Here is a 14,752-nt window from a genome sequence, read left to right as displayed (position 1 = left end):
CATATGGCACCCTCTGAATCTATTTTTTGAGTTTTTGTTAAGAAAAATGGATTAACTTTGCCAAATGCTTTTGATGTCTCAGGAAGCTAAACACGCTGCTTTTTCTCATGGATGTCAAACATTATGGTGATAGTTTTTCTTGAATTATAATGGGTGCCACACTTTTTTTTTTAAAGGACCAGATGGTAAACGTCTTAGGCTTTTTGAGTCCTAAATGGTCTCTATTACATATTCTTCTGTTTCCTTTAATAACTCTTTAAAAATTCACAACTATTCTTAGCTTGTGGGCTGTCCAAAAACAGATCACTGGTGGCAGGATTTTGGACTGCAGGCCACACTTTGCCCAGCCAGTGCCTGGTGTCGCCCCTCTTTCCCTGACAGCAAAGAATGGTGACAAAATGGCTGTATTACTCTTTGTTAAGACTCCAGAAAGACTTTGGGTGGTACCTAGTAAATGTCATCAGCTAGACAAAAGTCCTACTTGGAATCTTGCGAGAATTACTCCATATAAGCTTTATGTGCCCAAAGTAGAGAGGTCTGTCTCAGAAACAGTTATAGATGTGGCTTTTGGGGAATGTAGTGAACACCATTAAAATTCAGAGGAGACCCGTTACATTTTTCAAGAAAGCTGTATTATTGAAAAATACCAACAGCCACTTTTCTCCATGCATGAAGCAGGGTAAGAAAGCTGCACATGATAAGCTATGTCTTACGGGAAAGAGAAGAAACCCCAGAGGAGGGAGCCAAGGGTCCTGGAGAATCATGGAGTAGGGCAGAACCATTCCCTGTCCCAAGAATAGGGGGCATTGACAACACACGCCTGACAGGAGTTCAGGGGGGCAGTGACCGCTACGTGCCTCTGGTCACTCTCCTTTTCAAACGCAAGCATCTAGTGTGGTTAACTTGTCCCTCCTCATCATTGTGGATGGCTGAGCGTGGCTCTTATGTTCACAGGTAACTAAAGTGCTGCACCTGGAAGCCTCATCTGCATCCAGAACTGACCTGTATCATGAGATCATGAACTTCAAGCCTGATGCCATGATGGGACGAAACTTTGAGAGTCCTGCGAGAGACGGAATGTGGGAGGAATGCTAACAAATGTGGCCAGAGAAGGGGCTATGGTAGATAAAGTGTGGCCACAGACAATCTTCTGAAATGATGGAGTCTATGTTCCCATCCCTTAATTCTGGGCTGGCCCTGGGACTTGCTTTGACCAAGAGAACGTGGCAGAAGTGATGTTATGTGACGTCCCACAGCTTCTCTTCTCACCCTCTTGGAATGCTGGCACAACCATGTTAAGAAGCTGAGTCTCTCCTACTGAAACGTGAGAAGCCGTGTGGATGAGAACTGAGGCAGCCGGGCCAGCAGCCCCATCCAAAAACCCTGAGTCTTCTGCCGACAGACCGCACATTCAGAGATGAGCCCAGACGACACCGCAAGAAGCCAAGGTGGTGGTCCCATTTGAGCCTACCTGAACTTCCAACTCACAGAAACACAAGCAAAGCATTGGTGTTTTATGCCACTAAGTGTTTGGAATGTGGTTTGTTACACAGCAATCAATTGACACAGTCATTGCTCCTATCTATTAGCCTGGGTGTAAAGGGAGATAACTCAATGGATTACCTACTCTCTGTGGCTAGCACCACCGTCTGGTGGCTAAGCTGATACTTTCACTACTCCAAGAAGCAGGCATATCAGCACCCCACTATTCCCTCATTAATGCTGGACTAATCATATGCATGGATAAATCTTGACGTGTGTGTAAACAGAATCCGTAGACCTAGATGCAGCAAACTCAAGTTGACTTACTATTATCACCTTTACTAACTTTAAAAGTTCGCCTTATTTTCCTACTGAAATAACTCTTGCTAATAAATATTACCAAAGACTTACTTGTCAAACTTGAAGAATAATTTTCATTGCCTATTTTCTTGTTGAAAAACCTCCCCAGTATTTTCAGAATAAACTAAAGTCTCCTTGATGTGGTAGACAAGGCTTGCCATCACGTGGCCCCTGCCTTCCAGTGTCTTCAGTAGCCAACACCACACACACAGCCTTTGTTCTAACTCCTCTAAACGACTGCTAGGTCACTGAATATGTTCTTTCTCCTCTAGCCACCAGGGTCTACATGTGCAGTTTCTCTGGCCTCATGCTTCCTCCCTCTTTAAATGGCCAATCCCTACTTTGAGGTACCAATTTCTAAGAAGCATTTCCTCGCGACCCGCTCCTCTGCACTCCCCAAATATTTCCACACTGTTTTGTCATCACTGCTTTTTTTTCAACTTGTCCATCTCTTCAAAGGCTGAGAGGTCCTGGTGGGGCACCTGGGTGGCTCAGTCAGTTGGATGTCTGACTTCAGGTCAGGTCAGGTCATGATCTCGCAGTGAGTTTGAGCCCCGCGTTGGGCTCTGTGCTGATGGCTCGGAGCCTGGAGCCTGCTTTGGATTCTGTGTCTCCTTCTCTCTCTGCCCCTCCCCCGCTTGTGCTCTGTGTCTCTCTATCAAAAATAAATAAATGTAAAAAAAAGTAAAAACTAAAATAAAATAAAACAGCCTCTTCAGTTAAAAAAAAAAAAAAGCTAAGAGGTGCTGGTACAGACCGTCTCTCTTCTTTTATCTCTACATCTAGCAGAGGTGCTGGCATTTACTTGGTACTTAATGGTCTGCTGAATAAACCAGTGAACAAATTATGTAGCCATATTTCTAAAGGTCTGATGTGTCTTTATAATACTTATTTTATATATTCCAATGATAAACCATGTATGTTAGTACTATGTATTAAAGTGATAATACTACAAAAAAATTAGGAAGAAAAAAGTACTCTCTTACAAAGAAAACAGCTGAAGATTAAAGAAACCTATTATAATTCTTTTTGGGTTTATTTTTTTTAATATTTTTAAAAATATGTACTCAAATATGTGCTGTCTGCACAGAGCCCGACACGGGCCTCGAACTCACGAACTGTGAGATCATGACCTCAGTCACTTAACCAACTAAACCACCGAGGCACCCCTTTTATAGGTTTATTTATTTTGAGAAAGAGAGTACACGCGTGCAAGTGAAGAGAGGCAGAAAGAGAGGGAGAGAAAGAAAGAGAAGGAGATAGAGAGAATCCCAAGAAGGCTCTGCTCTATCAGTGCAGAGCCCCACATGGGGCTCGATCTCATGAACTGTGAGCTCATGACCTGAGCCCAAACCAAAAGTCAGATGCTTAACCGACTGAGCCACCCAGGCACTCCAAACCTATTGTAATTTTTAAATAGTGCTTTATTCATAAATGTATAACCTCCTCCAATAAAACTTCATATTTTACTCAGCAAAATAAGTAAAAACTTTATAGAACATTCATAAAGTATGAACATATATGGAAATTATATATTTATATATTGGAGTTTTAAAAAGTAGTATTTATACACTTGTGTTGGTAACAAGTCATTGTAATTTTCTATTCATTACATCAGAATTAAGCTACTTATATTTATAACCAGGGTATAGAAGAAATCAGAAACCATTATTATCAATGTTATATGAAAACACGTAGCAATTTTGTTGGAAGGGATCTTTTAAGTCACCCAACTTGAAGTATTTATGTTACTGATAAGGGTATGGAGATCTGAAGAGGCCACGCATCTCATTAACACTGGTGCCAAGGTTAAAAATCTATGATAACCCTTCCTTTTTGGGCTGGACAAATTTTCTTTCAAAAAACTTATAAATATCTGCATATCAACTTCAACTATGCCATCTTTAACCATTGAAAAGAATATATTTTTGCTACGTACGCAGACTGTGTTTTCCCCCAAAGAATAAACAGATTAACGTGTCTGTGTATAACAGATCACCACCAAATGGGGTTTATCCCAGGAATGCAAATGATGGTTTCAACATTTAGAAACCATCAGTGTAATTCACCCACATTAACGGAATTAAAAGAAAATAATATGATGGTCTCAACAGATTCAGAAAAGGCATTGACAAAACCCAATATCCATTCAGGATAAAGCTCTAACAGACTGGGAACAGACGGGAACTCCCTCTTTCTGATAAAAGGCATCTAAGAAAAACCTAGAGCTAATATCACGTTTGGTGGAAATACTGAATGTTTTCTCTCTAAGGTCAGACATAAGGCAGGATGTCCACTCTCATCACTGCCACCTACCTTTGTACTAGAAGCCAGTGCAAGAGACAAGAAAATGAAATAAAAGGTATACAAACTGGAAAATAAGTGAAATTACTATCATTTACAGATGATATGATTGTGCACGTAGAAAACCCTAGGGACTCTACAGAAAACTTTCAAAATAAACATAAATAAGTGAATTTAGCAAAGGCACAGGGCACAAGGTCAATGTACAAAAATCAATTACATTTCTATGAGCAACAAATGACAGAAAAGAAAAAAAATTAAATGCAAACTACAATAACATCAAAAAATAATATGCAGAAAAATTTACCAAAAAAATATGCAAGACTTCCATACCAAAAACCAAAAAATATTGCAGGGCAATTAGAAAGACTCAAATAAACAGATATTTACACCATGCTGATAGACTGAGAAACTCAACATCGTCGATTCTCTCCAAACTGGTTTCTCGATTCAATGCAATCACAGCTGAAATCCTACCAAGCATTTCTGCAGAATAAGCTGCTTCTAAAATGTATATAGAAATGCAAAGGACCTAGAAGAGTCAAACGTTCTTGAAAATGAAGACCACATTGAAGAACTTGTACAACCTAATTTCTAGACATACTGTAATGGCCACAGTAACCCAAACAGTACAGTATCAGTGAAAGAACAGATGACAGATAAATGGAACAGAAGAGTCTAGAAATAAACTCCACATAAATGGTTAACTGATTTTTCACATAGGTACCAAGGCCACTGGGGGAAAGAGCAGACTCTTAAGAAGAAATGTTGCTGGAATAACTGGGTAACTACACAGGGAGGAGGGGGAGAAAGGAACTGTAGCTCCTGCCTCACACCATACACTAACATTAACTCAACGTGGATCACAGACCTCAAAATAAAAATACTAATTAAAAAGATTCTAGGAAAAAAAAACAACAACACCTTTGTGACTTTGGGATGCAAGATAAGGATTTCTTAGAATACAAAACATGCTATTCACACAAAAACCCCTGCTGTTCTAAAGGCATTGTTAAGAAATGAAAAGGCAAGCCACAAAGAACATATTTGTAATCCAACAAAGACTTGTATCCAGAATACATTAAAAACAAACAAACAAACAAAGCCCCCTGCAACTGGATACCCCCCTGCAACTTTAAAAGTCAGAATAACCTGACTTTTAAAACGGGCACAAAACTTAAACAGACATTTGACAGAAGTCCTACAGCCAGTGAACACATAAAATAGCACTCAGCATCATTAGTTTTCACAGAAATGCAAATTAAAATCACAGTGAGATACTAGTTCATGTTCACGCAGGATGACTAGTATCAAACAGATTGGCAATGCCAAATATCAGAGAAGGTATGGAACAACTGGAATTCGCATACCTTGCTGGTGAGAATGAAAAGTGGTACAAACACTTTGAAAAAACAGTCTGACACTTTCTTATGACGTTAAACACCTACCCTTCGACACAGCAATTGTATGCCTAGATATTTACCCTGGAAAAACGAAAATATATTCACACAAGGGCTTTTTTAAGGACGTTCATAGCGGCTTTATTTGTATTAGCCACATGGAAACGAAAGCCAAACGGTTAAACAACAGGCAGACGGTCGAATGGTGGTATATCCACACAACAGAACACCAATGAGAAACAAAACAGTGGATTACTGATTCATGCACAACAGGTGAAGATCCGAGACGTGAGAGTACATGCTGCCTGATTCCATTTACGTGAAATTCTAGAACAGCAAAACTACACTGAGGTGTTAGAAACTACAACTGTGGTTACATTGGAGTGGGAGAAGGGGAAGGGCTGCCTGAAAAGGGCATGAAAAGCTTTTTCTAGAGTGGTGGAAACGTTCTAGACTTTGACCTAGGCCGTGGTTACACAGGTATCACCCAACTGTATACACTTTACATCTGTATGTTCTTGACATGTAAATTATATGGTAATAAAAAGTGAGTTTGATTCTTTATACTAAATATCTATCAATAAAGTCCTGGCACAAAGGTGGAAGGTAAGGGCTTAAATTGTCTCTCCCCAGAGCACCCAGGAAGTGCTCCTTCGTGAGAAGCACACACAGAAAAGCTGAAGTTCCTATTGAAAGGCACAGCTTTGAATCTAGTGTTTTGATTCCACGTGAAATGATTAAACTTGTACAATTAAATTCCCCTTAAAGATTCAAATGATCATTCTCCATTTCCTGGTTTAAATAATTAAGTGTTAATAAGCCCTATTTTTTATTTATCTTTATTTTTAAATTAAAAAAAATTTTTAATGTTGATTTATTATTTATTTATTTTTAAATGTTTTTATTTATTTTTGTGGAAGAGAGAGAGACAGAGCCATGAACGGGGGAGGAGCAGAGAGAGAGGAAGACATAGAATTCAAAGCAAGCTCCAGGCTCCAAGCTGTCAGCACAGAGCCCGATGCGGGGCTCGAACCCATGAACTGTGAGATCATGACCTGAGCTGAAGTCAGACACTTAACCGACTGAGCCACCTAGGTGCCCCAATGTTTATTTTCGAGAGAAAGAGACAGAGTGCAAGCGGGGGACAGGTAGAGAGAGGGAGACACAGAATCTGAAACAGGCTCCAGGCTCTAAGCTGTCAGCACAGAGCCCGACATGGGGCTTGAACTCATGGACCGTGAGATCATGACCTGAGCTGAAGTCAGATTCTTAACCAACTGAGCCACCCAGATGCCCTTTTTAATTATTTTTTTTAATGTTTATTTGTTTTTGCGAGACAGAGAGACAGAGCATGAGTGGGGGAGGGTCAGAGAGTGACGGAGACACAGAATCCAAAGCGGGCTCCAGGCTCTGAGCTGTCAGCACGGAGCCTGACTTGGGGTTTGAATCCACCAACTGTGAGATCATGACCTGAGCCGAAGTCGGACACTTAACCGACTGGGCCACTCAGGTGCCCTAAAAAGCCCTATTTTTTAAATGGCTATTTATTTGCTCCCTACTTCTACTTCTACGGTTCCTACTTCCCTTGCTCTAAATAATTCCAAAAGTGAATGACTGGGGAAAAGGGAACACAAGATATTACCCTAGGAAAAAATATTGTTGAAATTATGACTTGAATGATTTCGGTCATTTAATAATACATCAAAAGGTATTTTATGACTTAAAAGAGAAAGCATATAACTATCGAAATAGAAAGTAGATTAGTGTTTGCTTAGGGCTGAGGGGGATGGGAAGGATAGGGGAGTGACAGCTAAAAGGAACCAGGTCCCTGTTCGAGGTGATGAAATGTTCTAAAATTGACTATGGTGATGGTTGCGTGTATCTGTGATTATGCTAAAAACCACTGAGTTGTACACATGAAATGGGTGAATTCTAGGATATATGGATATCTTAATACAGCTGTCATTAAAAACCTCCTGAAATTTTGATTGGGATTACATTGTGGAATCTATACATCAATTTGGAAATAAAAAGTATCCTTACACTATTGACTTTTCCAATACGTGAAAATTACATAGTCCTACATTTATTTGGGTCTTCTTTAGTTTCCTTCAATACTGTTTTATAGAATTCTGTGTAGAAATCTGTGCATATTTTATTAGATTTATTCCTGAGTATTTGATATTTCTGATGCTATTTATGTATCTTTAAAAAAAAAAAGAGAAAGCACTAAATTGTTCTAATGTGGGGTAAGAAAATGAACAGAGCATGATATGCTTATTATATCACCAAAATTTTGAGATAAAAACCATTACACATGATCTAATAAATAATTTTTTCTAACTTTAAGTTTTATTTTTGAAAAAAATCATACAAAATACAAAAATTAAATTATATGTAGTTACATAATTAATAAATAAAATTCATGAAAAGGAATCAAAATATATAAACCTGAAAATACTCTGGAAAATTTCATGACAGGTGGACACCACAGTGAACAAATACTTCCTGATATATATGTTAGGCTCCTTAGCTTATTGTGAGAACAGAGGCATTGTTTAATTTTAGTCTCTGTCTTTACCCAATATATGTATTAGCAAAATGCCTTCGTACCAAAGAAATTTTAACAATGGTTAAGTTTATATCTGAAGCCAGTAACATATATCAGTGTTTAAAAATGTCTGTCATGAGGCGCCTGGGTGGCTCAGTCGGTTGACTAAGCGTCCGACTTTGGCTCACGTCATGATCTCACGGTCCGTGGGTTCGAGCCCCACATCAGGCTCTGTGCTGACAGCTCAGAGCCTGGAGCCTGTTTCGGATTCTGTGTCTCCCTCTTTCTCTGACTCTCCCCTGTTCATGCTCTCTCTCTGTCTCAAAAATAAATAAATGTTAAAAAAAATTTTTTTTAAATAAAAAAAAATAAAAATGTCTGTCATATTGGTGCTATAGGGGCCTTTTCAAGTTAACTGAAATATTATTTAACCACATAAATTAGTCTCCTGAAAGCAGATAGTGAAATTTTTCTTTCATAAAATACATACTTATTTTCTACTAAAACAAAGCAAAGATGTAAATCACATTTGGGCTTCAAGTTAACCCTGTCTGAGTTACTTAATGTTTCTGCACCTGAGTTTTTCATCTATAAAAGAAGATTGGGGGTGTCTGGGTGGCTCAGTCGGCTAAGTGTCTGACTTCAGCTCAGGTCATGATCTCATGATTTGTGGGTTTGAGCCCCACGTCCGGCTCTGTGCTGACAGCTCAGAGCCTGGAGCCTGCTTCCGATTCTGTGTCTCCCTCTCTCCTGCCCCTTCCCCCTCACGCTCTGTCTCTGTCTCTGAAAAATGAATAAGCCTTAGGAAAAAAAAAAAAAAGATTGGATGACATCTCCATCTCCCAACTAGCTTTAAAGTTCCGTTAATTCTACAATAAGGAAACAATAAAATGCTATATGTTCAGACCATACTTTAAGCAAACACAATAAGGTACAAAAAACTAGACGTACACAAAGCATTCTCTACTTTTACCCCAGAATTAGTAAGCTCCCTAAATATAATTTACACTAAATTTTTCAAAAAATATATCTGACATTTATTGAAAGTGCGAATTCATAATGTTTCTGAATCGTACTCTTATATCCTTAGTAATAATCATAGTTATCTCACACTGATATTAGGACAAAAAGCATAATATGGATGAGGCCATCTGAGAATCCTAAGGCCATTTATAACCTAAGACATTTCTGACATTTTGGAAAGTATCCAAATAAATAGTATGTTCATAAATGAGGCTGCTTTTCTTTGTTGGGAGTGATGTGAGAGATAGGACTTTATCTCAAAGAGACTCTCACAAACTATGTAACTCAGAAATCATGTATCTGTAATTAACTACGATATACTGAGGAAAAAAATGATCTGATACGAAATGTTACCTGATCGATGATAGAATCTAGCTTGGTGAGTAACAGAAATCCTCGGCCGTGGACAAGGTAATGTCCAAGGGTTGCCATATGTGTCTCCTCTTCCTCTTCCTCCCTGGCCTCCACCCTCTGGACCACTGCATTGCAAAGCCGGTTGACATCCGTCAGAAATTCACGTGCCAGTGAGTTACTGTCGGTGCTCATGACCGAGCTATAAGATAAATATTACAAAAAAGAAGATTGGAGAAATAAAAATGTACGTTTAAAAACAGGTGTCTTTAAGGCTGTTTGTTTTTAACTAAAGCCTGGCTTTAAATTATCGGGCATTGGTACTTAACCCTATAATATTTTCAGACACAGATCTTATCTAGCCAGGGCTCCTTAAATATTCTTGCATGGCAGCAATTAGTCCCAGGTATGGAAATGGCTGAGCACAACCAAGAACGGGAAGTGAAAGCACCACAGAAGATGCACTAGTGACTGGTGGCAGTTAAGGCAGATCCCCGCCTTCTTCAAGAGCCGCATCGTAGAATAAAAATACACTCATAAAACAGTCTTGCTTTACATGGTTTAAAAATATGAATGGACCTTTTAAAAACTATAAACTGTTTTTCATGTGATGGAGCTGACAATCAGTGATGCCCCCCGCTGCAAACACCAGAGTTCAGTTAACGGAAAGAAAAAGGATTTACCACCAGGTAAATAAAAATTGAACAATTCTAGCAGCTTAAGTTATGCCACTTTGCTTCCTACTACACATTTAAATCAAATAAAGGGCAATGTGACATTTTAAGATGAAGGAAAATAAGGTAAAGCAGACAAAAGAGAGGAGAAACACCAATATAAAGAAAAACGTGTAACTATTTAAAATATTTTTTTTTTTAATCTTGATTTATTTTTGAGAGAGAAAGAGCAAGTGGGGGAGGGACAGAGAGGAAAAAAGACACAGATTCCGAAGCAGGTTCCAGCCTTTGAGCTGTCGGCCCAGAGCCCGACGTGGGTCTCAAACACACAAACCATGAGATCGTGACCTGAGCTGATGTCAGTCGCTTAACCAACTGAGCCACCCAGGCACCCCAAAATGTGCAACTATTTAGAAAGGAAAAATCATGAACAATAAAATCTCCAAAGAACTTCAGAACAGTTTCATCTTAGGGCTAAAGGTACTTTTGAAACAGCCAGTAACCTTTAAAAACTTTTTAACCTGAAGAGGTTAAATTAAATAAGATGCATATTGTGGAGTCTTTCTTCACCCATGGGCGTTGGCAGGAACCTGCCTCAGAGCCCCTGCTGAGAAGGCAGTGGACCATATGACCATGCCTACTGCCAAGGGACAAGGCTGGCATCTGAGCACTAATCAGCCGAAGCACACCTGATTCATGGGGCAGCCGATGAACATCTGGCTGCAAGATGTGACTTGTTCAATGCAGCTTGCAAAGAGGCATTGAGCTAATTGGGCTTTCTTTCTTTCTCATGGGAATTTGAATTAAAGGGCATAGCTGATGTGCTGAAAAGTCACATAAATATGAAAAGTCACATAAATCAGGAGGTGGTTGAGGCTCAGAAGAAGCCAACTGGGTGAAAACGAACCACCAGGATGCAAAGAGAAGCAGATAAACACAAAAGGGAGAAACCAAAGAAATTCCTAATACTACTTTGGTTCCTGTTCAGTCTTGGGCCTGATCGATTTAATTCCTGGATTCCTATCAGGATCCTAGGTATTATTACAAAGCAATCCTTTCTTTAGTGTAGCAAAGATCATTGCTTTTAATATTATTGATCACTAGGAAAAAGAAAAGTATAAAAAAAATGTACATTACTCATTTATCCAAAATTGCAGCAATAATTTCTCTTACATAAATGCTGGTTCTCTATAAGCTTTCATAAGGTAAAATTATTCCATACATCAAATAGTTTATAATAATTTATAATAACACATACTAATTATATATATGTATATAATAATATAAACTAGTTCATATTCAGTCCATAGTTATCCAATTTTATTAACTTATTTCACCTAATCTGTCACTGATTTTAAGGTACATAATTACTTACATAAGAGAAATAATTTTAGTGTTCCACTAAAACAGAAATAAGACTGCCAGTTAAAGCGTAACACACTGCCTTCTTATCACTTAGAATTTTCCATACAATATCCCCTTCTGGGCCATCAAGACCATCCACCCTGCACTATCTCCTACGAGACGCACCATCTCCCACTGCTCCTGGGATTTTCTTCCAAAGATGCTGACATCATTCTGTGAGTTCTGATGCAGGTGTTTCCTTTTTTTTTTTTTAATTTTTTATGTTTTTATTTATTTTTGAGACAGAGAAAGACAGAGCACGAGCAGGGGAGGGGCAGAGAGAGAGGGAGACACAGAATCTGAAGCAGGCTCCAGGTTCTGAGCTGTCAGCACAGAGCCCGACGTGGGGCTCGAACTCACACACTGCGAGATCATGACCTGAGCCAAAGTCAGACGCTAAACCGACTGAGCCACCCAGGCGCCCCGATGCAGGTGTTTTCTTGATCTTACCAGATGGGATCAGCAAAAAGTTTCCGAAAACAACCCGGAAACATTTAAAACTCATCAGATATCGTACCGATGGTGCATGTAACTCAGCTGAAGTACTGATATGAACAGCTGTGACCAAGTTCACTCGTGAGCAGGCACGAACAACCCCTTCGCGAGGGCAGCCTGCCGACAGGGCTCCCTAGACACCACGAAGTGCAAGGCACGCTGCAACTTGAGCAATATTAAAAATGTGAAAGATCTAAAAATTGTGGTAATAATTAGGGCCTATTTTCCAGAAATTAAGGTAACACGAATATTTAATAGTGAAGAAATAATTTCAATCCCACTTCCTGAAAGCACAAGATGTCAGGTCAGCCGAAAGCATTATAATCCATGCGGAAATGTAGGTTATTCCTGATTTTTAAACGTACCTAAAATAAACACACAGTTACATAAACAGGATCTTACACGTAAATGATCTACTATCTGTTTTGGTTCACTCTGGGCGTCTGTTCACCTGCGCGCTCTCTCACTCTTCTTTGCGGCCCGGCATCCTGCTGCAGGTGCACATTACATGTGTTTCATTATACAGATGTACTATTGACTATGCAGCAATCTCTTGTTGAAGATTTAGGTTATTTCTCATTTTTATGATCATAAACAGAGATGCAATGAACATCCTTGCACTACTTGAACATTTATTCTCTATGTCCTTGTGGTGGAAACTTGTCGGAAATATGTATTATTTTAAACATGGTTTAAACAGGTTTTAAACATGACTTGTTAGGTCTGCTCCTAGATGTTTTGCAGTTTTCGCTGCTATTCTAAATGGGATTTTGTTTCCATTATACATTCTAAGTAGGATAGAAAACTGGTTTATAGGAGGCAAATAGGAAGTAGATTTATTTTGATATAGTAATCATATACCCAAACTTCTTACTTTTTTTTTTTTAGAAATTTCCAGATATAAAACCTTCTCATTTACAAATAACAAAAATTCTGAATTTTTCTATCCAACGTTCACATGCTTTCCACTCTTCTATCTAACAGCTTTAGTTAGCACTAACACAACAACATTGGTAGGGGTGACAGGGGACACTTTTGCTCTGCACGTTAAGAAATACTCATTTCTTCCGACTCATCTACTAGGAATGTTGAATTTCACTGAATGCCTTTCAGCCACTCTGAATGCCAACTGAAAAGATGACTGCACGGTATTTTAAAAAGATCTTTTTAAATACTTTGAATACCCAGCAAAGTATAAAGGATACATAACATGAGGTCATAGCCAATACTCAGACTTAGCAAGTATTAAACATTATGCTATGTTCAGATCAGTGTGTGTGTGTGTGTGTGTGTGTGTGCGCGCGCTCATGAGCAAAGAAATCAAACCTTACAGTACAGGAAAGCCACACCCCACCCAACTTCTTCCTCTCCTCAGTTGGTGTTCATCATTTCTATACATGTTTTTATAGCCATAAAATATTCAATATTGTTTTAGCTATTTTTAAAATGTATATAAATAGTATAGTATATGTATCCTTTATAACTTTGCATTTCCCTCTTAACATTACGTTTGTTCCTTTAAACCGTTGTGCAATAATGCCACTGTATGAATACACCACAATTTGTATGTCCATCTCTACTACAGGAAAAGAAAGCTTAGTTGTTTGTACTTTGGGGTTTAATGAACGTCACACAACCATGTAGTTTCAAAGGGTTAGACTGAAACAAGTATTTTGACTGTTAATATCTATTACATTAAATACTTACCAATCTCTCAACACTTCTGTAACATTTAGAGTCCTTATAATTTGAGCTCATGAACTAGATGAAACAAATATTCTTAGAATAAAGTTTCACCTATTAAAAAAAAAGACATACATATTAATGGTAATAGTAAGACACAAATAATTTTAATAAAGCTCTGACACAAAAATCAATGGCCAGTCTTCATATTTGATGTAAAGGAAGCCAACAAATTTCTTGAACCTCAAGAACACACTAAAAAGTTTCTGTAGCTCCAAGAATGGAATCTTGAGACAGGGAGTGTTAGAACCTGATCTGAACAAGGTGACTTGACCACAGCTTCTTACTCCTCCTCTGCTCCCAGCTCCTTCCAACCTCCAGAGGAATCACCAGTTAACTACAGAGGAAGGAGAATCAGGCCAGGGTCGATCTTGATTGGAATGAGGGAGGCAGTGGCATACCACCTGCATGCCGTGGGGAGCCAAGTCACTACTCTCCTGTGACAGTGAAAGGCATTTGAGGATCTATGAAAACTCAGAAAAATACTAAAACCAAATAATCAATAAACTACCACTAAACCTCATATCCATGTTGAATTTTTAAAAATGAATTAATCTTTTGTGTACGATACCATGAAGGCTATTTCTAGAATACTAAAGGATAAATTTCTACTCCTGGTGTAGCCGCAAGAATGCTTCTGTTTAGTTACCAGTTTTCGCTCTATAGTTTTGACTAGACAGAGGTATAAAAAATATTTCCTTAACACAGTTACAAGGCAACCATGAACATTTATTTTGAATCACAAATTTTAAAATCAGAATGATCTTTAATTCTTTCAAGATGCTCAAAGCTAGAGAACTTTCTTAAATTCCCTTCAGCTTGGCAAACAGTACTTGTACCACATTGTTCTAGGCACTTGAGGATAAAGTCTGCAGGCAATGGGATTAGCTGTTCGACTACACAGGGCTTTATGTGATGTAGGAAAAGACACCCTTTCCCAGACTGCAGCAGCCCCACAGCTAGCA

The 14,752-nt window shown here is 38.7% G+C and overlaps 1 protein-coding gene across 7 annotated transcripts in view; it reads right to left on the bottom strand.

Annotated features, from left to right (window-relative positions):
* LYST (lysosomal trafficking regulator) overlaps positions 1-14,752 on the bottom strand; it is a 242,995-nt gene that overhangs the window by 142,649 nt on the left and 85,594 nt on the right. For all 7 annotated transcript variants that reach the window (XM_042909178.1, XM_042909177.1, XM_042909181.1 and 4 more), the window contains 2 exons: positions 13,752-13,841; positions 9,475-9,673 (listed from right to left, as the gene is read on the bottom strand). In XM_042909178.1, the coding sequence (XP_042765112.1) occupies positions 9,475-9,666 (192 nt within the window). In that variant the 5' untranslated portion in view covers positions 9,667-9,673; positions 13,752-13,841. The remainder of the gene's footprint in view (positions 1-9,474; positions 9,674-13,751; positions 13,842-14,752) is intronic.

The sequence above is a fragment of the Panthera leo genome, chromosome D2 (assembly GCF_018350215.1).
Source record: "Panthera leo isolate Ple1 chromosome D2, P.leo_Ple1_pat1.1, whole genome shotgun sequence".
Taxonomy (NCBI): domain Eukaryota; kingdom Metazoa; phylum Chordata; class Mammalia; order Carnivora; family Felidae; genus Panthera; species Panthera leo.
Note: the sequence above shows the minus strand (reverse complement) of the source record. Positions and strands in the feature narration are given on the sequence as shown.